Source organism: Danio rerio, chromosome 1 (assembly GCF_052040795.2).
Source record: "Danio rerio strain M-AB ecotype USA chromosome 1, GRCz13ab, whole genome shotgun sequence".
NCBI lineage: Eukaryota > Metazoa > Chordata > Actinopteri > Cypriniformes > Danionidae > Danio > Danio rerio.
In genome coordinates, this window is record NC_141021.1 from 59,561,005 (window position 1) to 59,586,897 (window position 25,893).

At 39.2% G+C, this 25,893-nt stretch overlaps 2 protein-coding genes across 2 annotated transcripts; both read left to right on the forward strand.

Moving 5' to 3' along the window:
- The first annotated feature begins 1,412 nt into the window (after nt 1–1,412).
- LOC100149932 (B-cell receptor CD22-like) lies at nt 1,413–14,116 on the forward strand. Its single transcript, XM_087237839.1, has 18 exons — nt 1,413–1,440; nt 1,681–1,750; nt 2,086–2,436; nt 2,535–2,780; nt 5,600–5,857; nt 5,960–6,214; nt 6,304–6,561; nt 6,652–6,906; nt 6,998–7,252; nt 7,361–7,615; nt 7,738–7,992; nt 8,100–8,354; nt 8,458–8,697; nt 8,772–8,853; nt 8,953–8,998; nt 11,375–11,440; nt 11,560–12,218; nt 13,998–14,116. Exons 2-17 carry the CDS (start codon nt 1,690–1,692, stop codon nt 11,602–11,604), a joined length of 3,183 nt encoding a protein of 1,060 aa, XP_087093965.1. The 5' UTR covers nt 1,413–1,440; nt 1,681–1,689; the 3' UTR covers nt 11,605–12,218; nt 13,998–14,116.
- Nucleotides 14,117–17,261: 3,145 nt separating this feature from the next.
- Nucleotides 17,262–25,272, forward strand: LOC147837574 (B-cell receptor CD22-like). Its single transcript, XM_087238034.1, has 10 exons — nt 17,262–17,453; nt 21,566–21,907; nt 22,006–22,245; nt 22,323–22,577; nt 22,697–22,951; nt 23,048–23,287; nt 23,362–23,446; nt 23,553–23,598; nt 23,798–24,009; nt 24,833–25,272. The coding sequence occupies exons 1-10, from the start codon at nt 17,393–17,395 to the stop codon at nt 24,885–24,887; spliced, it is 1,791 nt and encodes a 596-aa protein (XP_087094160.1). The 5' UTR covers nt 17,262–17,392; the 3' UTR covers nt 24,888–25,272.
- The last annotated feature ends 621 nt before the right edge of the window (nt 25,273–25,893 follow it).

A 25,893-nucleotide genomic window follows, 5' to 3' on the forward strand; every position in this document is an offset into this window, starting at 1 on the left:
TCAAAAAAGCGACTAGAAACAAATTGAGCTACTTTTTTTGTGTGTGACTGGAGATTTTTATAGACTGTGTCCATAAGGTACTATCCCTACTCTTCTCAATGAGCTGCAGATGATGTCGTCGGCCCCTCCTCTGCCTCAGAGCACTGACAGGCGGCCCAGTAGTCATACAGCAGCCTCTCCCACCTGCAGCCTGACAGCAGATCACTTTTCTGCGTACCGACGGCAAATGATTTATCACCAGCAGTGTGAAGGTATTTGCATTGTACAGTCAAACCAATTTGCTTCTCCTAACAGTTCAATTTGACCGTTTATTTTCTCTTGTTCACAGTCACAGATATTTTACGTGAGAGTTTCGTAACTTTTAATAAACGGAACATTCATTACGTCTGAGAGATTACTGCAAATTCACTACACATCTATAGTGATATACTGTATTCAAACAGCAATACATTTAGTTAAATTGACATGCTTACATAAAGCGTAGAGCAAATATAAACACCCCTTTACTAACCATGGGCTGTTAAACACACAGAAATGGTAGAACGTGATGATGGTAGTGATATGCAAATTGACATATGACATAATCAAGGGACTTTCAGAGATTTTTCAGGCAGAGCTTAGCGCCTTTTCATTGAAAATAGTTGGTAAAAGTGGTATTGACTTCACAAGGGGAAGCTGGAGGTTGCGGCTTGGTTTGGACCAACACATTATGCACATTTTAGTCCTGTGAGACCATTGAATACACATATCTCCACATTAGACTTGCTGTGTTCTGTTTTACATGTGCTACAAAGTGTACATAAATCTTATTTTAAGTGTACATAAATCACTTATTTTAATTCACAGTGAAAGAGATTTCAACATTGTCTCACTGGATTTTGAAGCTTCTCTGCTTATTCATTAATTTGTTCATTTTGCTTCGCCTTAGTCCCTTTATTCATCCGGGGTCGCCACTGCGGAATGAACCGCCAACTTATCCAGCATGTGTTTTATGCAGCGGATGCTCTTCCAGCTGCAACCCATAACTGGAAAACACCCAAACACTTGAAATGATGGAGCAGAAACTCAATCTACCAGTATTACTAGAATAGCTGCCATTTCAACATTTAACATCAACAGCTCAAACACAGTAGCTTTTAAAAAATTGGAAAACTGCCATCTAAATATTGCTTTTATCAGTCAGAATAATCCTACCCTCCTTTTTAATAACTTTTATTCAAGTCTTAAAGATGAAATACAGTCTTAGTTCACAAAAACACATTAAACATCAACATTAAACGTCTTAAAACATCATTAACTTGTGAGAGTTTCATCTCAGGTATGTTTAGTTAAGAGGAGGGACAGATTAAACAGTGTTAACCACAGAAACTCAGTTACTTTAAGGAAGAAGAGCATGTGTTAAAACAGTCAGTTTCTGTTGATCGGCTGCTCTTCAACACGGTAAGACAAACACACTGGTATTTGACTGATGATTAGTGTAGATGAAGCTCATATAACACATGATTTGTGACATGAGAAATATCTTGTGTTGATCTCAGTCATCAGTTGATTTACACACACTGATGTTGTGCATTAATAATCTGCAGATGTGTAAAGATCTTCCTAACACTAAGAGCTGTTTAGGGTGATGTACATTTACTGTTGATGAGTGTAGAAGTGATGATTAATGCTGGATTCTAGATAGATTTGATGCTGATGTGGCTCAGAATGGCTCCTGCTCTTCATCTGATCTTTCTGCTCATCATTCACAGTGAGTCAATCTTACATTCACATCACTGCTATAATTCAATGACAGCATTTTTTTTTTGTTTGTTTTTTGGCTAGTTCTTTGATATTGACTTGAAGTATGCCATAAATTGTATGTACTAATAAGTAATTAAGGTAGGTGAACAACTATTAGCTCATAATAAGAAATGTGGTATTCATGTTAGTAAATTGTTCTTCACTATAAGTACTGTTATTTTTCTTTTTATCACTGATGATTTAATCACTCTTCTCTCTGTTTTTATTTCTCTATTCCCTAGTGTTTTAAAGTCCAGTGGAATTGCTAAAGCTACATTTTAATCAGGACTATTTCTGTTTCAGGGGTTTCTGCTGCTGGTTGGGGTGTGAATTACAGTCCTTCACAAATCTGTGCTCTACAGAACTCATCAGTGACAATCAGCTGCACTTTTACATACCCGACTCCTGGATATCAGATCATGAAAGTGTTCTGGAACAAAGACCTTGTAAAAAATGGAGGAGAGTTTGCAGATCTGTCTGAGGACCCTGAATACAGTCAGAGGCTTCAGTATCTGGGAGATAAAAAGCAGAACTGCACCATCAGACTGAGTCATGTGACCAAGAATGATGAACACGAGTATTACTTCAGAATCACTACTAATGTAACTGGTGGGAGAATTATTGGTATTCCAGGAGTGCATCTTAATGTCACAGGTGACTCTCCTGAGGTTTCTCTCTTCTTGTGGTCATTATGTAGAATAATAATCAGTGTATGAGAGCAGCACTAGATATAATGTGTGTGTTGTGTTCAGATCTTCAGCTGGAGTCTCCTGAGAGAGTGACAGAGGGAGATTCAGTCCGTCTGACATGTAAACGCAGCTGTAATCTGACTGACACACCAACATTCATCTGGTACAGAAACGCAGAGATATTGACTACAGGAACTACTGGAGACAAACTCATCCTTGATCCAGTCAGAGGAGAAGATGCAGGCAGATATAGTTGTGCTGTACTTGGAAACACACTTGCATCGCCTGATGTCTATCTCAATGTCACCTGTGAGTACAGATTTATTTATTCATTTTTAAATGCTTCTGTAATTTATCTACGATGGACAATTAATTCCATTCATCTTTATTTCTCTGACACTTTTACATTGTTGATTGGGTCAAAGCAGCAACATAGAAGTTCTAGTAAATTAAACCTGTGTCAGTCCAGTGTTCAGTTCAGTTTGGTTTCATTTTCACTGCTGAGACACTGAAGAGAAAATCCATCGATGTGCAGCTCCATGAGTCAGGGGTGAGAAACAAACTTCACCAACTGACGAAAGTGAAGGAAAAAACTTAGAGAGAAAACAGGCTCAGTTGGGCACGACCATTTCTCCTCTGGCCAAATCTCTTATACAGAGCGTCAGTCTAGGTGCCGGAGGCTAGAGAACGCAGGGCGTCCATAGTGAGTAGGTTTAGGCAAGCACACAGGATTAACGCAAAGACTCGTCTGTAACTGGCGCTCCACTCCTCCATGAGCACCACATCATCTGCTCAGGATACGGCCCGGTCCAGGAATGTGAAGACCTCAGGATTAGACTTACATAAGCTATGCCATGTAACTTATAAGGACTTTAGGGAAGCGTTACCGGCTCCGCTTGCCCTAAATAATGTGGACTAAGGGCCTACTCATACTATGCCATCTGTACCGTGCCCAGGCCCGTTTCCTGGATCGTTTGAGAAGTGTGAGTGCGCTAAATCGGGCTCAAGCACGGTTCACTTGGCCGGCCCTGGCCCGGCTGGAAGAGGTGTGCCTGAGCGCGGTTCACTTGAGCTTTGGCGCAGTACGCTTGTAGTGTGAGTGCAAAACGCGCCAAAGCCCAAAACTGAAAGCGAGTTGTGACTTTTAAGGGATTGTTTCATATGGATTTATTAATCATTCTTACTGTTCAGTGAACGCAAACTGCCGTAGTTTATTAAAGACGAGAACTCCTCACTGCACCACAGCTGCACCTTCAGCAGACCTCCTTTTTCCTGCAGCACGAGAGCTTTATGATTGTTTATGAGCGCCAAAAGTGGCGGATCTGTTCGGCGAAATATCTGACTGCGTGTTCCCGCATCCCTAAGGACTGTTTGGCGAAATATTTGACTGCATGTCACTGCATATTAAACGACTGAAACGATATAACTAGAGAAATCTCCACTGTGCTGCTGAGTGAGAGAGCGTTTCTCACTGAACAGCGCAGCAGCGATGACGTAAGCGTGCCGAAGCCCGTTTGTGGTGTGAGTGTGGGCCATCGGGGGAGACGGGAGGGGGGACAAGCGTGCTTTGGCCCGGTTCGAGGCAACTGTACCTAGTGTGAGTACGGCCAAACAATCTTCAGAGGATTTGGATTTCAAAGTGTATTTTATGTGTATGCTAATGTCTTTTAACTGACAGAGGGTGTCTGCCTCCCGAACTGTGCTAAGATGGCTGTTCCAGAGTTTACAGTGTATCTGGAAAGTATTCATATACTCTGATCATATTTCTTTGTTTTAAAAAGCAGTCTGGCAGCTGCATCTTGAACCAGCAGAAGTGTGCTAATTAGGCCAACAGGGCAACCACCTAGTAACACATAACAATAGTATAACTGAGAAGTAATGAATGCATGTATAGGCTTTTACACATCAAACATTGATAGCATCTGTCGAAGTTTGGCAACATTTTAAAAATGAAAAAAAAAAAATGCAGTTTTACAGATGCTTGAAATCTGGCCTTGGGATGAGCAAAAAATCATCCCAAATTTTTGACTAAAGAAGAGGACTGAGCAAAGAATCCATCAAGCGTTAGACAGTGTTCTAGGGTTTTGCGTGTGAGGTTTTGGGTCCAATAAGCAAGATCTCAGATTTATCTGAATTTAGTAATAAGAAGTTATTAGTCAACCAATGTCTAATATCAGCTATACAATCTGTTAATTTTGTAAATTAGTACAAATTACCAGATTGAGAGGACATATGAAGTTGTGTATCATTAGCATAACAGTGGAAACTAACATGTTTTTTTTATGATATCACCTAGTGGTTGCATATATAGTGTGAAAACAGACCAAGAACTGAGCCTTGTGGGACCCCACAGTGTACTTTTGATGTGTATGATGCCTCTTCAATAACTGACACAACTTGAAAACGTTTAGATAGATCAGACCTGAACCAGGCCAATGCAGTTCCAGTAATACCAATATAACTTCCAAGCCTATCAAAGAGAATATTATGATCCACGATCTATTATCGGACGACAGGAGCAGGTCAGTTTCGATTCTTACAAGTGCTGTTTCTGTGCTATGAAATTCTCTAAATCCAGACTGGATTCTCACAAATATTGTTTCTCTGTAGGAAGGAACATAATTGAGCAGAGACAACGTTTTCCTAGAATATTTGATAGAAAAGCCAGGTTTGAAATGGTGTATAACAAGGATCACCAAACTTGTTCCTGGAGAGCTGGTGTCCTGGAGATTTGAGCTCCAACCCTAATCAAGCACACCTGAACAAGTGAATGAAGGTCTTACTAGGTATACTTGAAACACCCAGGCTGGTGTGTTGAGGCAAGTTTGGGCTAAACCCTGCAGGCCATTAGACCTCCAGAAATGAGATTGGTGACCCCTTGTCTATAAATGACAATTTTTTTAGGGATTAAGCTGTCTTTTTTTAATAAGAGGCTGAATGACAGCTAGTTTAAAAGTTTTAGGCGCATATTACAAAAGTAAGGAAGGATTCAAAAGGTTAAGAAAACGTTCAGAAACTTCTGAAAACTGTTTTAATAATTTCGGGGATATAGGCTCTGATATAGACAATGATAATTTGTAGGAATTTATCAGTTTAGACAGTTTTTTTCTTAATTATGTGTGTTGTAGATCCTCCAAAGAACGTCTCAGTGTCCATCAATGTATCTGCTGTAGTAGTAAAGGGAGATTCAGTGAGTTTGATCTGCAGCAGCGACTCAAACCCTCCTGCTCTGAACTTCAGCTGGTTTAAAGGAGAAACATCTGTAGGTTCTGGAAGAATCTTCAACATCTCCAAGATCAGCTCTGATGACAGTGGAGAATACAAGTGTAGAGCCAGAAATTACCTTGGAGAGAAATACTCTGCTCCTGTGACTTTAGATGTCCAGTGTGAGTTTATGAACGTTCAGTTATTAAAATTATGAATGAAGTATTTGATAAAATTTTATTTGGGTTAATTAAATGTTATCTTTTATTCTTCTTCTTCTTTAGATCCTCCAAGGAATGTCTCAATATCCATCAGAAGATCTGCTGTAATAATGTCTGGAGATTCAGTGACTCTGAACTGCAGCAGTGACTCAAACCCTCCTGCATTATTCAGCTGGTTTAAAGGAACAACGTATGTAGGATCTGGAAGAATCTTCAACATATTAAATATCAGCTCTGATGACAGTGGAGAATACAAGTGTAAAGCCAAAAATGAACATGGAGTGAAATACTCTGATGCTGTGACTTTAGATGTCCAGTGTGAGTAAATTATCATTTGTACAGATCATTGTTCAAAATAATAAATGACTATAATATTTTGTATAATAAGTAAATTTGGTCTGTTTCAGATCCACCCAGGAACATCTCAGTGTCCATCAGTGGACCTGCTGTAATAATGTCTGGAGATTCAGTGACTCTGAGCTGCAGCAGCGACTCAAACCCTCCTGCACTGAACTTCAGCTGGTTTAAAGGAGACACATCTGTAGGATCTGGAAGAATCTTCAACATCTCCAAGATCAGCTCTGATGACAGTGGAGAATACAAGTGTAGAGCCAAAAATGACCATGGAGAGAAATACTCTGATCCTGTGACTTTAGATGTCCAATGTGAGTAAATGATGATTTGTACAGATCATTGTTAAAAATAATAAATAACTGTAATAATTATGCATAATAAATAAATTTGTTCTGTTTCAGACGCACCCAGGAACATCTCAGTGTCCATCAGTGGATCTGCTGTAATAATGTCTGGAGATTCAGTAACTCTGAACTGCAGCAGCGACTCAAACCCTCTTGCAGAAATCAACTGGTTTAAAGGAGAAACATTTGTAGGATCTGGAAGAATCTTCAACATCTCCAAGATCAGCTCTGATGACAGTGGAGAATACAAGTGTAGAGCCAGAAATGAACATGGAGAGGAATACTCTGATCCTGTGACTTTAGATGTCCAGTGTAAGTTTTTAATAATTTGTACTGATCATTGTTCAAAATAATGAATTACTGTAATAATTATGTAAAATTAGGTAAATTTGGTCTGTTTCAGACCCACCAAGGAATGTCTCAGTGTCCATAAGTGGATCTGCTGTAATACTGTCTGGAGATTCAGTGACTCTGAGCTGCAGCAGTGACTCAAACCCTCCTGCAGAAATCAACTGGTTTAAAGGAGAAACATCTGTAGGATCTGGAAGATTCTTCAACATCTCCAAGATCAGCTCTGATGACAGTGGAGAATACAAGTGTAGAGCCAGAAATGCACATGGAGAGAAATACTCTGATCCTGTGACTTTAGATGTCCAGTGTGAGTTTAAAATGCTTCAGTAACTGATATATTAAATCCTCTAAATCTAGACTTCAATGCCATGTTTGATGTGATTTATTGATATAAGTGTTTTTTTTTCTGTTTCAGATCCACCCAGGAACATCTCAGTGTCTGTCAGTGGGTCTCATGTAGTAATGTCTGGAGATTCAGTAACTCTGAACTGCAGCAGTGACTCAAACCCTCCTGCAGAAATCAGCTGGTTTAAAGGAGAAACACTTGTAGGATCTGGAAGAATCTTCAGCATCTCCAAGATCAGCTCTGATGACAGTGGAGAATACAAGTGTAGAGCCAGAAATGACCATGGAGAGAAATACTCTGATCCTGTGACTTTAGATGTTCAGTGTGAGTTTATGATGGTTCAGCTATTAAAACTGACAAAGGCAGTATTTGAATCAATTTAAGTATTGGTTATTTGGGTTAATTATATGTTACCCTTTTTTCTTCTTCTTCTTCTTCTTTTTTAGATCCCCCCAGAAATGTCTCAGTGTCCCTCAGTGGATCTGCTGTAATAATGTCTGGAGATTCAGTGACTCTGAACTGCAGCAGCGACTCAAACCCTATTGCAGAAATCAGCTGGTTTAAAGCAACCAAGTACGTAGGATCTGGAAGAATCTTCAACATCTCCAAGATCAGCTCTGCTGACAGTGGAGAATACAAGTGTAGAGCCAGAAATGAACATGGAGAGAAATACTCTGATCCTGTGACTTTAGATGTCCAGTGTGAGTTTATAATGCTTTAGTAACTGATATATTAAATCCTCTAAATCTGGACTTTAATGTCATGTGTGATGTGATTTATTGATATGAGTGGTTTTTTTCTGTTTCAGATCCACCCAGGAACATCTCAGTGTCCCTCAGTGGACCTTCTGTGATAATGTCTGGAGATTCAGTGACTCTGAGCTGCAGCAGTGACTCAAACCCTCCTGCAGAAATCAGCTGGTTTAAAGGAGAAACATTCATAAGGTCTGGAAGAATCTTCAACATCTCCAACATCAGCTCTGATGACAGTGGAGAATACAAGTGTAGAGTTAGAAATGAACATAGAGAGAAATACTCTGATCCTGTGACTTTAGATGTCCAGTGTGAGTTTATGATGCTTCATCAACTGATATATTTCCTCTTATATATGTAGACTGTGACATATTTATTGAGAATGTTAATAATATCATTATTTTTCTGTTTCAGATCCTCCCAAGAATGTCTCAGTGTCCGTCACTGATTCTGGTCAGCTTTGGTCTGATTCAGTGAGTCTGATGTGCATCAGTGACTCAAACCCTCCTGCTCTGAACTTCAGCTGGTTTAAGGAGAATCAAAGCTCAGCTGTTGGATCTGGACAGAGTTTCAGTGCAGTACAGAGTGGACGCTTCTACTGTGAGGCTCACAATCCACATGGAGCTCAGAGATCAGACGCCGTCACTGTCACTGGTGAAGCTTTTATCATCACACTCCTGTAACTTCATCAGTCTAGAGAGTTAATCATGATCTGCTTCATCTTTCAGTTCAGCAAGGCGCTGGGAGAACTATGACTGTGATCATAGTCACATCTGCAGGATTAATAATCATCATAATCTTGCTTGCAATGTGAGATCAATAAAATCTGCACTATTTAAAACTGCAGTAACAACTTTCCACAGTGCTGTATTTACCTTAGATTTTTTACCATCATCTTTCTTCTGACAGGCTATTTAAATGGAAGTGCAAACGATCTTCATTGAAAGAGTCTGCGGTGAGATGATCTAAATTATTTACTGTGTTTTCATGTACAGATATATTAAGGGTGTAGAGTAAAACGAATTTACATTGAGTTCCTCTGGACATTAATGCAGTTCAGCCTGGTTCAGGTATCATTTTCTTTTCTTTGCTGGTTTGTTTGAATTGCAAACCATCTGTGCACCCATGGCTGTGCTGGTCTGAACAGGAGGTGTGTTAAGGCACATTGTTGACATGTTGCATATAAAATAGACCGCAACATTGACCAACTAAAAGATCCTCTAAAATTAATGCCGCAGTTTTTCTTTTATTTCAAGAGTTCATACTTAGATATTACCTGATAATGATAGCAGTTTTGGTATGCTGTCCCAGGAGAGAACCCTGAGCTCAGAGACAATTGAGCCCAGGGCTACCGCCTAGTCAATGAGCATGTGAGGGGGTACGAGATCAGGTAGTTCCCTAAAATGAATAATAACACCCCAAAAGGCTATAAATGCTATAGCCGCTGAATATAGTGATTGGGAAAGGAAAAAGTAAAGGGGGCTCCTGTGGGAGCAGACGGTGACACAGACTACTGCGGGAGCCTGAGAAGGGATGGCGTTGGGGGGGCAGTGAAGACTCCTAAGAGAGTCAAGGCTTAGGGTGACCCAAGTGGGAGTCAGAGCCGTGGGGTGGGAGGGATCCTGCTGGAGTCAGGGAAAAAGGAAGGGGTGATGAGGCCTCCAGCTGGATAGGGAGGTGAACGGGGGGTGGGTTGTTGACTTCTGGGGCGTCAATTGCTTGAAAAACACTCTTAACAGAGATTGAACTGGGAAGTGGCAGCACTATATATACAGATATAGCGATATGAAGACTGCTAGATGAAGCAGTGGTGCAGTAGGTAGTGCTGTCGTCTCACAGCAAGGAGGTCGCTGGTTCGAGCTTCGGCTGATTCAGTTGATATTTTTGTGTGGAGTTTGCATATTCTCACTGCATTCCCGTGGATTTCCTCTGCATTCTCTGGTTTCCCCACAAGTCCAAAGACATGCGGTACAGGTGAATTGGGTAAGCTAAAATTGTCTGTAATGTATGTGTGTGAATGAGAGTGTATGGGTGTTTCCCTGTGATGGGTTGCAGCTGGAAGGGCATCCAGCGGGAGTCAGGGATAAAGGAGGGGGACGGGAGGCTTGAAGTGTGAGTTTCTTTGGTTATTATTTTCATTTCTTTGTTTGTTGACAGTGTTCAGCTTTACTGCAATGACCCAGATGGCAGCGTTTAAGAGATTCTGACAGAGTTCGTGGACTGTATGCTTGCTAGAGATTGAGTTGAAGGTATGCGTAGAATGAGCCTGGGGAAAGCAGGTGGTGGCATGAAGCGGAAGGAGAGGAAGATCTCTTGATGGCGTTGTGGCTGAATTGTAAAAGAGCAGGTGCACAAGCTGTCTCTTGTGGGGGCTTGAGGTTGAGTTTGGAATGATCCAATTGGCTCACTAATGATTACAGATGAGAGACCAGCTCGATCAATCATATGATGTGCTCCTCTCCAAATTAGTTTTCTGAAACATCAGAGCACGTTAGTGATGTGCAGGTCCAAAATGTGCATACATGTTGCTTTTTACACACACAGGGATCCATACCAGCACACCAACATCTTCAAATGTTAAAAATGAAAGGATTAAAATGTAAAAAAATATTATTGTTTACATAAATGTAAAATTGGAGCCGCACAGTGGCTCAGTGGTTAGTACTGTCACTTCACAGCAAGAAGGTCACTGGTTCGAGTCTCAGCTGGGCCAGGTGGCATGTTAGTGTGGAGTTTGCATGTTTTCCCTGCATTGGAATGGGTTTCCTCTGGGTGCTCCGGTTTCCCCCACAGTCCGAAAACATGCGCTATTGATGAATTGAATAAACTAAATTGGCCATAGTGTATGAGTGTCTGTGTGAATGTGAGAGTGAATGGGTGTTTTCCAGTACTGGGTTAGCATAGTTAGCAGTTCATTTTGCTGTTGTGACTTCGGTAGAAAAATTAGGAAATAAATATAAAACCTGCTACCTCATACCACACCTACTTTACCTCAGAGGGCTTTGGTGAATCTGGCTCAATCTGTAGATGGTCTTTAACATTGTGCACCAGCAGATCTGTTTCCTTACTAGCGGTTAGATTTTCTGCTTACAAAGTCCGCCAGTGAAAATAATGAATCCAACATGTTGTGACAGGAGCTTGCTCTTAAAGAGAATGGGAGATGAGACTCTGACTGGTTAAATGCATGTTATGACCAACAACCCTTTTAGACCATTCACTTTGTGCATGACCATTTTTCCCATACTCAAAATGAAGAGGTCCGGTGTTTTGCACTTTATACCACAAGTTTATATCATTAAAATAGAGCTACGATGTCCTTCTCTCTGTCTAGATCTCAGACTCATATGGATCTATGGATCCCCAGCCCACGACCTCTGACCTTTACGACACACCCACAGTAAGTAAAACTCAAAGTCAGACAATGGTCACTGATGATCAGATGATTGATGGATAAACCCTTTCAGCAGCAGTTTGATTATTGGATTTCTTCATCTTATTGTTTGTTCGGTTTAACAGGAAGAGGCTGCAGTGAGAGGCGGAGCCAGAAATCACCAATCCTGAGCTGTGTGGGCGGAGATTGACAGTGATCATTAGTGATGAGTCAGTGAATTGCTTTATAGTCTTATAGTGTTTAATATTTTCGGTGTCTGTGTTCATGTTTCTCCTGTAAGTGATCAGTTAGTGACGGTGCAAACCTTCACTCCACCAGCAGAGGTCTTCATCTCCTGCTACTAATAGAAATGTTTATGGGGTTTTAACTTGTGTTGTGCTCAAAGTTATTTGATTGTGTTTTCATTTTTTATCTGCATAATTTCTAACATTTCATATTGTGAATAACATCAATATTCTGACTACTCAGTTTGTAAAGAGTGGTAGTGACTTAAACACCTCTCATTTTCATTTTTTATTTCACTTTGTGGGTTTTACTTTATTTTAATGGCCTCTTTAACGCATTTTGTTGAATTTAGGTTACATTGCATTTACATGCCAACTAATTCTCAGATTATAAGTAAAATGTTGGGTTGGGTTTGGGGTTAGTTGCCATGTACTTGCAAAGTTTCTTATGGCCAGTTAAATTTCTGTTGAAGAAGTAGAAAGTCTCCTAATACACAAATGAAAATTAACGACATGTATTTGCAATGAAACAATTAGTCAACATATCATGCTATAGAGCAGTGGTTCCCAACCTTTTTCTTTGGGGCCCCCCCCATGAACATATACAAACATTGGAGCCCCCCCACCATATCAATACACACGCACGCACACACATATGTGTGTATATATATATGTGTGTGTGTGTGTGTGTGTGTGTGTGTGTGTGTGTGTGTAATATTAATATATAGTAATATCTATAAAAAATATTAATTAATCAGTTTTAACTTGTCTTGGCCTTCAATAAAACCAAAATTTAGGTAGGCTTTGTCATACTGTCTAATCTTTTTCTTCGCCTATGAAGAATCACTGCATTTACATTTGTCTGCCATTTTTGTTTTGATTTTGCCTTTACGACACGTTAACAAGCAGATTGCGCGAGTGAGCAAAATTTAAATAATTATTTAAAGTTATTTATTTTAATTATTTTCACTATTATGTTGGAATTTTACGCATGTGTTTAGATTATTTTTTAGTTTTTGGTACTTAAAAATACATATATAATAGTAGGGCTGCTCGATTTTGGGAAAAATCATAATCACGATTATTTTGGTCATAATTGTAATCACGATTATTCAAAACCATTGCCAGTTAAAGTCAAAATTATTAGCGCTCCTGAGAATTTTTTATTTTTTTTTTTATAAATATTTCCTAAATTATGTTTAACAGAGCAAGGAATTTTAACAGTATTTCCTATAATATTTTTTCTTCTATTTGTTTTATTTTAGCTAGAATAAAGACAGGTTTAAATATTTTGAAACCAATTTAAGGTCAATATTATTAGCCCCCTTAAGCAATATATATTTTTGATTGTCTGCAGAATAAACTACCGTTATAATGACTTGCCTTATTACTCTAATTAAGCCTTTGAACTGCACTTTAATCTGAATGCTTGTATTTTGAAAAACATCTAGTAAAATATTATGTGCTGTCATTATAGCAAAGACAAAAAGAAATCAGTAATTAGAAATGAGATATCAAAACTATTATGTTCAGAAATAAGTTAATAAAATATTCTTTCCATGAAACAGAAATTGGGCAGGAAAAGTTTTGCTTATATTCAAAAGGGCAAAAAATTCTGACTTCAAGTGTATACATACAGTTATTTTCCACCTTGCAAAGCAAAGAGAAATAAATAGAATAAAAATATGAAACAAACTGTGCTTTAAGCATCTTCACTGTAAGAAAAACACTTTAGCTACAGCATTCCTTCAGTCAAGAGCAGCAAAGGTTTTCTCGTTATGTTTGTTAAATAATGATAAAAACAGGCGGCAGAAGGATTATAGCGCACTAGTCTCTTTAATGGTTTCTCTTTCACGTCTTTTGATCCTCAACTCGTTTGTTTATTACACAAATGAGGGTTAATGTAAATAATCACTAAACACCGCGTTTTGACACCTATTTGACCATTAAATCGCTCACGTTAAGAGGACTTTAGATGTCTGCGCTCCTCTGCTCGTCTCAGTGTGCGAATGAGAGTGAACGCTGACCGGCCGCATGCTTCTGACTGCGTGATTGTGCTGCACACACACATAAGCTCTTTCGCGCTTTTAAGAGCAACACGTGTACAACTGTGGCGAAATATGATGCAATAATCATTTATCTCGATTAATGCTTTTTTTATAATCGTTTAAAACCGAAATCTAAATCGGATTTTCGATTAATTGCAAAGCCCTTTATAATAGTGGAGCATTTTTATGCCTTTTTCTACCTCAATACTTATCCTCTCCCGCGCCCCCCCTGTGAACTCTGGCGCCCCCCTCAGGGGGGCGCGGACCCCAGGTTGGGAACCACTGCTATAGAGACCCTCAAAATAAAGTCTTAACAATTTGGGTAAAGTGTATATGTAATGTATAACCAATTATTTGTTGATGTAATAAAGCATTTTATAATGCCAATAAACTCTCTTGAGTATGAATAATTCATGTTGTCAGCTGTTGTATACTGATAACTAGGCCCACACGGAATCTGCGCACGCAGAATTCCACAGAATTTCCGCAGATTTTCAGCAGAATTCCGCAGATTTCTGCAGATTTTTAGCCCATTATTAATTCTGTTTTTTAACTTGAGTAAATGTGTAAATCTGAATTTATTCAGTTTTTATTCAGTAATTTATTAGTTTTTATTTCATATATTAAGGTTTTAGTTATGATACTCCGTTGGATACTTCCAAAATAATTTAGCAGAAATCTGCAGATTTTTATCAAAATTCTCAGCAGAAATAGCAAAAAAACGTCTGCAGATTCCGTCTGGCCCTGCTGATAACCCATATATCGGCCTCTGAAGGGCACTTTGGAGTTAAAAAAAATCATAACTGCCATATTGAAGTTTCTTTGAAACCAAAGTGCTCAAAACTGGCCAATTCAAAGGGCCCTAATATCTTACTATAATCCATGTTTCTTGCAATAATCTTTTATTTTCAAGTTTCTGTGACAAACCTAATGCAAATCATTACAGGGGTGCCCAAACTTGCTTCAACACACTTACCTGAAGGTTTGTAGTATACCTTGTAAGAGCTTGATTAGCAGGTTCAGGTGTGTCTGCTTGGGGTTGAAGCTAAACTCTGGAGGACATCAGCCCTCCGAGAAGGGTTTAAATGGCTTCGAGTAGGTGGGCCTTAGAACTCCAGGTGGGCTGTACAAACCTGGAGTTTTTATTTGTTTATTGTCTTGTACGGAGTCCAGTAGTGTGCTTTATAAATGTTTAATTGTTTTGTAAATATTTATTTGTTTATTGTCTTGTACGGAGTCGAGTAGTGTGCTTTATAAATGTCTACACCTACCCCAGCCCTAAACTGGACCTCACAGTAACCTGTTGTGTTACATTAACGTCTACACCTACCCTAAACCCGACCTCACAGTGACCTGTTGTGTTTCATTAACGTCTACACCTACCCCAACCCTTAACCCGACCCCACAGTGAATTGTAGTGTTTCATTAACGTCTACACCTACCCTAAGCCTAAACCCTACCTTACAGTGACCTGTTGTGTTTTAATAACGTCTACACCTACCCTAAACCCGACCTCACAGTGACCTGTTGTGTTACATTAACGTCTACACCTACCCTAAACCCGACCTCACAGTGACCTGTTGTGTTTCATTAACGTCTACACCTACCCCAACCCTTAACCCGACCTCACAGTGAATTGTAGTGTTTCATTAACGTCTACACCTACCCTAAGCCTAAACCCGACCTCACAGTAACCTGTTGTGTTTCATTAACGTCTACACCTACTTCAACCCTAAATCTGACATCACAGCGACCTGTTGTGTTTTAATAACGTCTACACCTACCCTAAACCCGACCTCACAGTGACCTGTTGTGTTTCATTAACGTCTACACCTACCCCAACCCTTAACCCGACCTCACAGTGAATTGTAGTGTTTCATTAACGTCTACACCTACCCTAAGCCTAAACCCGACCTCACAGTAACCTGTTGTGTTTCATTAACGTCTACACCTACTTCAACCCTAAATCTGACATCACAGCGACCTGTTGTGTTTTAATAACGTCTACACCTACCCTAAACCCTACATCACAGTAACTTGTTGTGTTTTATTAACGTCTACACCTACCCCAACCCTAAACCCTACCTCACAGTGACCTGTTGTGTTTCATTAACGTCTACACCTCCATCCCACCCTAAACCCGACCTTACAGTAACCTGTTGTGTTTCATTAACGTCTACACCTACCCCAACCCTAAACCCGACCTCACAGTGAATTGTTGTGTTTCATTAACGTCTACACCTACCCTAAGCCTAAACCCTACCTTACAGTGACCTGTTGTGTTTTAATAACGTCTACACCTACACTAAACCCGACCTTACAGTAACCTGTTGTGTTTCAGCTCCACCTACACCACCTAAACCCGACCTACTTGTGGTTTAAGTCCCTCCCACTTGGAGGTCACCAAGACTACCTGCAGTGTAATCCCTCTAACTTGAAGGTCTCTGGGCTGCAGCAATACCTATTTGCGCTGTCCAGGACCAAGTTTGGGCACCCAACATCTCCTATATTTTTTTCTCCATCCCAACTACATCAAAGACACAGGTGTTATTAATATTATTTGTTTTGACCTAATTTTCAGATGCTGGCCGTTACCCAACTCTCCCCTCTCTACATTGGTTCAGTAGGCCTGATGAGATCCATGCCAATTTTCTTGAAGGTGGTCCCCAGTTAGCGGTAAAGGGATTGAAGCTGCTTTTGGGCAACCCAGTAGGTTTATTATCTGACTTTCACATTGTGAATGCCCAGCCAAAATATTTGGTTATTAAAACAGTTTAAGGTGGTCGCTTGACCTAAATGTCTGGCCATAGGATTTGAATAAGCTTCCTGGAAATGTATTTTGTGGCTGCTTTTAGGAAATAATAACTGGGTTACAATCTAGTAAGAGGTTTAAGAAGTTTCTTAATAATCTCTTTTTAGTGTCTTGGGTCACTTAATATAACTTTGAATAATAACAAAATAAGGGGAGGTGAGCGGTCAATCGGGCTGTAGTCCTCATTCCCAGAATTAGTGGATGTTTTAGGTGATGACTAACTGCCACCTCGACACTGTGTTTGACCCCGAAATTAAAAATCTAAAGCCAAAATAGTGTAAAACAGTAGAAAGTGAACTATATTCCTGTGCACACACCACACCCGATCTGTGCCACTCTCCTTCTATGAAATGTTTTTGCATCAGGCTTTGATGGATGAAGGTTTGATTACACCCCTAATCCACTAAGGCCTTATCCTCCAAATACTCACCGGTCTCTAATATAACCCATCATTATCTTAAAACATCATGAACTTTAGAGAGTTTAACCTCTGTGATGTTCAGTTAAGAGGAGGGACAGATATTAAACAGCGTTAACCACAAAAAGCCTGCCACTGTAAAGGAGAAGTGCATGAGTTAAAATAGTCAGTCCATCAGTCGCTGTTGATCGGCTGCTCTTCAACACGGTAAGACAAACACACTGGTATTTGACTGATGATTAGTGTAGATGAAGCTCATATAACACATGATTTGTGACATGAGAAATATCTTGTGTTGATCTCAGTCATCAGTTGATTTACACACACTGATGTTGTGCATTAATAATCTGCAGATGTGTAAAGATCTTCCTAACACTAAGAGCTGTTTAGGGTGATGTACATTTACTGTTGATGAGTGTAGAAGTGATGATTAATGCTGGATTCTAGATAGATTTGATGCTGATGTGGCTCAGAATGGCTCCTGCTCTTCATCTGATCTTTCTGCTCATCATTCACAGTGAGTCAATCTTACATTCACATCACTGCTTTATTTATTCAGCAGGTTTCTGATAATCTTCTCTCTGATATAGGAAGTTAGGCTGTGCTGGAGGATCTGTTTTCTCAGAAGAGAGTCTGTAGTTAAATTAAACCCGCCTGCTTTTGCAGTTATTTTCACACCATTGGTTTAAGCTGATGCACTGAGAGCTGGCTAAATCTTCCTAGTGACAACAGTCAATGTCTTGTGTTCATTTTAGTACATTGGAACACAATAAAAAGCGACTTTTGACAGCTAGACAATAATAGTGTTCTTTAACATCAGCTTGGCTTGTCCTGGGAATAAATGGTGAAAATTCATATGAAAATTCAAAACACTTACTGTCTCAATATGAATATTGATGGACACTTTTATTTCAGAACACAACTGCAACATTTATGGAAATAGTAAAATAAACAAGAGTCTTGAAAGGAACTTTTCAAAAACAGGACATAAATTATAATACTTGCTTTATTTATATAGCACAGTTCAAAACAACACATTGACCAAATATAATGTGCTAACATGTAAACTAAATCAAGAACTGACCTTAACTATAACATGAGTTTTCATTTTTGAGTGTATTATCCCTTTAAAGGGCACCTATGATGAAAATATATTTTGTAAGCAGTTTGGACAGATCTGTCTACAGTCATATTGGGGTGATATAAAGACAATAGGTCTCTTTTTTAATTTTCTGACATTTATATAGGATCCAAATCCCTCCCCCTTTTGAGGCCCACCTCAGCGTGACGTAGGAGTGTGGTTTCCCCGCCCACAGAATTGATTGACAACCGCGTATTAACATGTCTCCGTTGTAGTGTGTATAATCATATCAACAAGACAGAACATGCGCAAAGCAACCAGGATTTAAAAAATATGTTGAGCTCTCTGTGATCATCTACACTAGGGTTGGGTATCGTTTGGTTTTTTTTCGATACCGGTGCTAAATCGATACTTTTAAAACGATAAAGGTGCCAAAACGGTGCCTGAACCGATACTTTTTAGCCACAAAATGATGGTGGATACCTCTACAAAAATATTTTATTTGAAAAAATATTTACATACAGTATATTTTTGATTTACACAACAAATCAGTTACAAAATAATTTGACTAATTATTTTAACTTTTGTAGTTAACTGATTAAGTTTAAATTACTCTTTAATCTGAATAAAAGACCATAAAATACCTAAAGGGACTTTATCTGAATACAACTGTCTTGCAAAATAACTAGTAAAATGTTCTGCACTGACTGTCATGGGGGGGAAGAGAAAACAGTAGATATTAGAAATGAGTTACTTAAACTATTATGTTTAAAAATGTGTCGTAAATAAATCCTGTGTTGAAGACGGAAATAAGAAATGAATGACTTCCTATATTAAGTTAAAATCCCTTTTGAAAACAGAAGTCTAATATCATCAACGGTAAACATTTTGATAGTGTTTCACAACAAGAATTTGACTGAAGTTTAATCCTTTTATTACCGGAGTCAATATGGGCGTCAACTTCTGACGAATGCGAGGAACTGATGCGCGTAGCACCTTCACAGAGATAGCAAGTGCCGCGTAAACAGAGGGAGCGAGCATAAGCGAGTGCCGGAGGAACGATTGCTCATGTCACCTAAAGCACGCGAGAAAGGCTCTGCCTTTGAGCCCCCAAATGTGTCATTAGGTTTGACATGTTTCCCCCTTACACGCAACTTTGGTAATCACAGTTGCTGTGTAGGAATCATTGCTTGTAAACTACGCTTTAGAATGCTTAGTTTAAGCAAATTTGATGAACGTGATCACGCGTGTTGATCTCAGTGTTGCTCTCGCTCACCGAAAACTGCTAGCTGAATGCGCTGTACTGCGCACGTTGCATGCGTCTGTTCCCTAGCGACAATAACAATCTTGATATCGCCTATCCGTATTCCTCAAAGTTGTTTAGTATTAAATGTTTAGTGATGCTCTGACACAACGCCTATGTGTGCCTTTTTTCATGCACCCCTTACGTCCTTGCTGCAGCAACAAAATTAGGCACCGAAATTCATACGCTGATTTAATACCGATACATACTGGTTACCAAGGTACCGGTGCTATATTGGCACCGGGTTTCGGTACCCAACCCTAATCTACACCCAAGAGAATGATTTTTTCAAGTTTAAGTGAAGTTTCGAGAGAATCACATGCTTATGATTGACTACAGCTGGTCCCGCATCAGCCACACATATCTCGCCAATCAGATGAATACTAACTCACTATATATAACCAGTTTTCCACTTCAGTCATCTTCATCTTGAAGAATCCCCCCCCCATCCCCTTCTCCTTATAGGGCGGGGGCCTCACAGCAAGAGTGCCATTGGTTCGAGCCCTCACTGGGCCAATCACCGTTTCTGTGCAAAGTTTGCATGTTCTCCCTGTGCTTACGTCTCGCGTGGGATTTCCCTGGGTACCCTGGTTTCCTTCCACCGTCCAAAGACATACCATATAAGTAAATTGACTAATCCAAAATGGCATCATAGATAAACTCTTAGTCAGCTATCTCTCATAGCTAGTCTTAACACTTTCAAAAGCAGGGGAGTTCTCGAGGCCTACCTGAGCTTAATCTCCCATCTCGTCCTGCAAATGGGAGGGAGCCCAGGGCTCGAGGATATTCTGAGCTCAGGTCTCTCTCTCGGGACAGCATGCCAAACACACTTTGTTATCAATCATCAGCTAACTGTAAACTCTTGAAAACATTTTTAAAACAGTGCATGTTTGTAATAAAGTAGAGACAGTATGTGTATGAACATTGTAAAGACATTTGAACATCGTGTGTGACTCATTGTTGCAGAAAGGCTTGAATTAACTCCACAACAAATACATCAAATAATCATTGGGAAAATTCTTACTGTAGAATTTCTCACAAGCGTTACGTAAGATTTGCATCCTTCATGTCTTTCACTGAGATGCTTATCTGCAGCAGGAGATGGAGACACACATCTCTGTGGCTCTGACGGGACGTTGGAATGGTGGGTGGGGAGAACCAATTTGCATTAAAGGCACAGGCAACAATAAAACTGCTATAGTTCAAAGCTGAATATTTTAAACTTTTGAAAGCTCTAATAAATAATCTGAAGTGTTTTTTGAGCTGAAACTTTACAGAGACATTCTGGAGACACAAAATACTTCTTTTTAATCTTGAAAAAGCAGTAAAATAATTGCCCTTTAATAATACATTCTCATTAAATATGATACATTTACCTTAATCACAAAAAAAAAAAATTAACTAACATACTAACAAAGAAGTAGGTAGTTAAATAACTCATCATTAGTTTATAATAAAAAAAAAACATCATTTACATGTTAGTACATTTTATTTATGTACTGTATTTTTCTTGGCCAGTTATTTTCCATTATTGTGTTATATATTTTTTTCTCGGCTCGTTTATCTTCTCTGTTCTCTTTTTATTTCTGTCTTCCATCAAGACTGAAGTCATTCACACTGAGATCATTATTCATATTCACAAGATCAGCTTAAAATATCATCTGTAATGAGTCTGTTTACAACTAATAAAGCAGCATGTGCTCCTATTGTCTTATAGTCCAGTTTACTGATAAAACTACATTTTCACTATGGTGAAGGTTACGCGTTTGTGCTCGTGCAAACATTAGTAATTAGAAGTTAATAGAGATAATTCAAGAAAAGCAACCCTGTTTTTTTAATGTATGCTCGCCTTTCATGAAATGCTATGTATACTTGATGAGCCACTTGATTGAAACATGCACTTTTTAAATGAAAACTTCAAGTTAAGCCAAAGAGTGACAATTATGTTTAACGTAACACAATCATGTTAAATGAAAAGTAACCACAATGGCAATAATTTAACATGAATTGTTTATGTAAATTATATTTTTTGGTCTGATTATTTAATTATCTTTAATTGTGTTCTGTGTTCAGAAGTGGTCAATCCTGCAGTTATCGCTTTTGGTAGCGTTGCGTGACGTTATATGTTTGTCTGAACAGCTGTTAACAAAATAAAAAAGTGTTTATATGCATCCAGCCTCCATTTTGTTTTTGTACAGAATATATTGATATTCAGACAAAAACTACAATGATATCTGTTTTTCAGGGGTTTCTGGTGCTGACTGGGTTGTGAATTACAAATCTTTACACATCTGTGCACTGAAGAACTCATCAGTGATAATCAGCTGCACTTATAAATACCCTAATGGACATCAGATCATGAAAGTGTACTGGACCAAAAACCCTGTAAAGGATGTAGAGCCTCCAGATCTGTCTGAGGACCCTGAATACAGTCAGAGGCTTCAGTATCTGGGAGATAAAAAGCAGAACTGCACCATCAGACTGAGTCATGTGACAAAGAAAGTTGAACATGAGTACTGTTTTAGATTTACTACTGATAAAGATGGGAAATGGCTTGGCTCTCCAGGAGTGATTCTCTCTGTCACAGGTGACTCTCCTGAGGTTTCTCTCTTCTTGTGGTCATTATGTAGAATAATAATCAGTGTATGAGAGCAGCACTAGATATAATGTGTGTGTTGTGTTCAGATCTTCAGCTGGAGTCTCCTGAGAGAGTGACAGAGGGAGATTCAGTCCGTCTGACATGTAAAAGCAGCTGTAAACTGACTGACACACCAACATTCATCTGGTACAGAAACTCACACACATTGACTAATATTGGAGATGAACTCAACATCAGCTCAGTCAGAAGAGAAGACGCAGGCAGATATAGATGTGCTGTACATGGACACACACTCACATCACCTGACGTCTATCTCAATGTCACCTGTGAGTCCAGATTTATTTTCATTATATAGTTTTATTATTATTATAGGATTTACACATTTTATTTTTATGTGCTTTAGATCCTCCAAAGAGCGTCTCAGTGTCCATCAGTGGGTCTGCTGTAATAATGTCTGGAGATTCAGTGGCTCTGAGCTGCAGCAGTGACTCAAACCCTCCTGCAGAAATCAACTGGTTTAAAGGAGAAACATCAGTAAGATCTGGAAGAATCTTCAGCATCTCCAAGATCAGCTCTGATGACAGTGGAGAATACAAGTGTAGAGCCAGAAATGACCATGGAGTGAAATACTCTGATCCTGTGACTTTAGATGTTCAGTGTGAGTAAATGATGGTTCAGTAACTGATATATTAAATCCTCTAAGTCTGGATTTTAATGCCATGTTTGATGTAATTGATATGAGTGTTTTTTTAGTTTTTTTTTTTTTTTCTGTTTCAGACGCACCCAAGAACATCTCAGTGTCCATCAGTGGATCTGCTGTGATAATGTCTGGAGATTCAGTGACTCTGAGCTGCAGCAGTGACTCAAACCCTCCAGCAGATTTTAGCTGGTTTAAAGGAGAAACATCTGTAAGATCTGGAAGAATCTTCAGCATCTCAAATATCAGCTCTGATGACAGTGGAGAATACAAGTGTAGAGCCAGAAATGAACATGGAGAGAAAAACTCTGATCCTGTGACTTTAGATGTCCAGTGTGAGTTTTTGATTATTCAATTACTGAAACATTACCTCCTATAAATATTAATGTTGTGGATGTTATTAAGTAGATATGAGTGTTTTTTCTTTCTAGACCCACCCAAGAGCATCTCAGTGTCCGTCACTGATTCTGGTCAGCTTTTTTCTGATTCAGTGAGTCTGATGTGCATCAGTGACTCAAACTCTCCTGCTCTGAACTTCAGCTGGTTTAAGGAGAATCAAAGCTCAGCTGTTGGATCTGGACAGAGTTTCAGTGCAGTACAGAGTGGACGCTTCTACTGTGAGGCTCACAATCCACATGGAGCTCAGAGATCAGACGCCATCACTGTCACTGGTGAAGCTTTTATCATCACACTCCTGTAACTTCATCAGTCTGGAGAGTTAATCATGATCTGCTTCATCTTTCAGTTCATCAGCATGCTGAGAGAAACATCATCATCATCACAGCGACATCTGGAGGATTATTCATCTTCATCATCATCCTGTGTTTAATGTGAGATCAATAAAATCACATTTTTTTACAGTTAAAAAAAAATTATTGCTGTATTTAGTGTATTATAAGAGTGATTCATGTCTGTTAATGTGTGTTATTACAACAGAAAGAAACAAAGGAGTGGTGAATCTGAAGGTCTCTCAGTGACGCAGGTACAGTTAATCATGCAGATACAACCTTACAGCGGAAAATCAGACAAACTCATGTTTTTCTTTGTGTTATTCAAATTTCTGGTATATTTACAATTTTAACTTTAAAGTCATCAGCATATCTACATCACATCTGCAGTACGATTCAGTGAGAAAAATCCAGATGCTTTGTATTAAAGGCTCTTATTTTGTTGTGTTTCAGAATGATCTGTATTCTGCTCCTGGATCAGCGGGTGATGCTCTGTATGCCAGTGTAAATCCCAAAAGAGGAAGAGCTGCTGAATGCAGAGATGCTGAGGAGATCCAGTACTCCACTGTCCGATATCACAGAGACACACAGATGAAGAGAGAGGAAGAAGAGGAGCAGCGTCAGTGTGACGACACACCAGTTCAGCAGCCTGATCAAGACCACAGGTGAGGAGAAACTGCTGGACCATCAACAACCGCACTAAATCCCCATGTTGATTCTAGAACATCATTCCTGTTCTAAATTATAATCCAAACCTAATCCCTTTCCCTAAACCTAACCCTAACTGTAAAGTATTTTCCATTATCAGAGTCAATTAATACAGTGTTTCTCTGTTAGGTTTGTATTCAGTGAGCATATCTGTAATGTATTGAGGTCCTAGGCCATTGAGTGATGTATAAACTATTTATAGATAGTAATACTTTAAACTCTATTCTGAATGTAACTGGGAGCCAGTGTAGAGACCTGAGGACAGGTGTGATGAGCTCTGATTTCCTGCTTCTGGTCAGAATCCTGGACGCAGCTTTCTGGATGAGCTGCAACTGTCTGACTATTTATTTGGGGAAGCCTGTGAGGAGGCCGTTACAGTAATCCACCATACTGCTGATAAAACCATGAACAAGTTTCTCACTGGAAACAAAGCATCTAATATGTGCATGTTTTAAAGATGATAGTATGCTGATTTAGACTACTGAACCTTAGATCTGACTCCAAGATCAACCAAGACTCTTGACCTTATTTTTTGTTGTTTGACCTCTAAGAGTCGAAGTACACATTCACCTTGAGAATCTCGTCTCCGTTCCCAAAACGCAATGACTGTTATCGCTGTCCTTATGGGATGTGTCTGCCACAAGTCCACTGAGGAGCTGATCTGAAGACCTGTGGTCATTCAGACATTTACAAGGAGTGTGTGTGCCATTTAGGTTAAGTTGAATGACACATACAGTTGATGGATAATATTGTTGTGTTGTTTTTGTCTTGTTTTTTCAGGCGATCAAATGCTGAAAGAGTGGAAGACTCAGTGATCTACAGCAGCGTCAGATGAGAGATCCACTCACACAGATATCAATAGAGAACACAGATTTATTGAATCAATGATTATTGGAGAATCATTTAGCTTTAATCTGTTGTTAAACTTTAACTATGCTTCTGTCCAGCTGTTTTATTTGTTTAATTTTTGTAATCTAGTATATAAATGCTTAATGCAAACACACGGATGCAAATAACTTGTATTGTCGGCTGATTAAGTATAATCATTAAGGCTGAGCATGTAAATTAACACGTTTTTTTCTCTTAAACCTTTATTAACAAAATAATTGTCATTGTGTATAATTATGATTAATTGTGCTGGACTGATTTAATCTCTTTTTTTACTTTGTTTTATGTTTAGGTTTATGTTTAAGCTGTTTTAATAAAAGTTATTTTAATCTACTTCTTAATTGTTTTGTTGTTTATTGTTCAGAGATCAAATGTAAATCATTGAGCTCTACCAGATGAGTTTAGTGCTGACCAAATTTGCTCATTTGACCAAAATGACAAGTGCCAAAGAAAATCTGCACTCAATAAATTATTAAATGAATCACAAAGAAGAAAAAAAAATCAGTTTTTGTTAAGGGGAGTAAGATTTTTGATCTTCTTTTAACATCAGCATATACATTAATCAACCCAGGCTCATTGCCCTGGCAGGCCAAGGTCTACATTTCTGGGAACAGTTTGTGCAGATTTACCAGAGGCCACTGAATATGATTTTTTATGATATTAAATTTCTCTTGTGGGGCGAGGCAGTGGCGTAGTAGGTAGTGCTGTCGCCTCACAGCAAGAAGGTCGCTGGTTCGATGCTCGGCTTAGTTGGCGTTTCTGTGTGGAGTTTGCATGTTCTCCCTGCCTTCGCGTGGGTTTTCTCCGGGTGCTCCGGTTTCCCCCACAGTCCAAAGACATGCGGTACAGGTGAATTGGGTAGGCTAAATTGTGTTTGTGTGTGTAAATGTGTGGATGTTTCCCAGAGATGGGTTGCGGCTGGAAGGGCATCCGCTGCGTAAAAATGTGCTGGA

Bases quoted from the DNA above. Each gene is read 5' to 3' on its own strand.
- LOC100149932 (XM_087237839.1), top strand. From the start codon at position 1,690: ATGCTGATGTGGCTCAGAATGGCTCCTGCTCTTCATCTGATCTTTCTG. The intron at 1,751-2,085 runs GTGAGTCAATCT...TTTCTGTTTCAG, and splicing joins CTTTCTGCTCATCATTCACA to GGGTTTCTGCTGCTGGTTGG. The intron at 5,858-5,959 runs GTGAGTTTATGA...CTTCTTCTTTAG, and splicing joins TGTGACTTTAGATGTCCAGT to ATCCTCCAAGGAATGTCTCA.
- LOC147837574 (XM_087238034.1), top strand. From the start codon at position 17,393: ATGCTGATGTGGCTCAGAATGGCTCCTGCTCTTCATCTGATCTTTCTG. The intron at 17,454-21,565 runs GTGAGTCAATCT...TCTGTTTTTCAG, and splicing joins CTTTCTGCTCATCATTCACA to GGGTTTCTGGTGCTGACTGG. The intron at 23,447-23,552 runs GTGAGATCAATA...TTATTACAACAG, and splicing joins ATCATCATCCTGTGTTTAAT to AAAGAAACAAAGGAGTGGTG.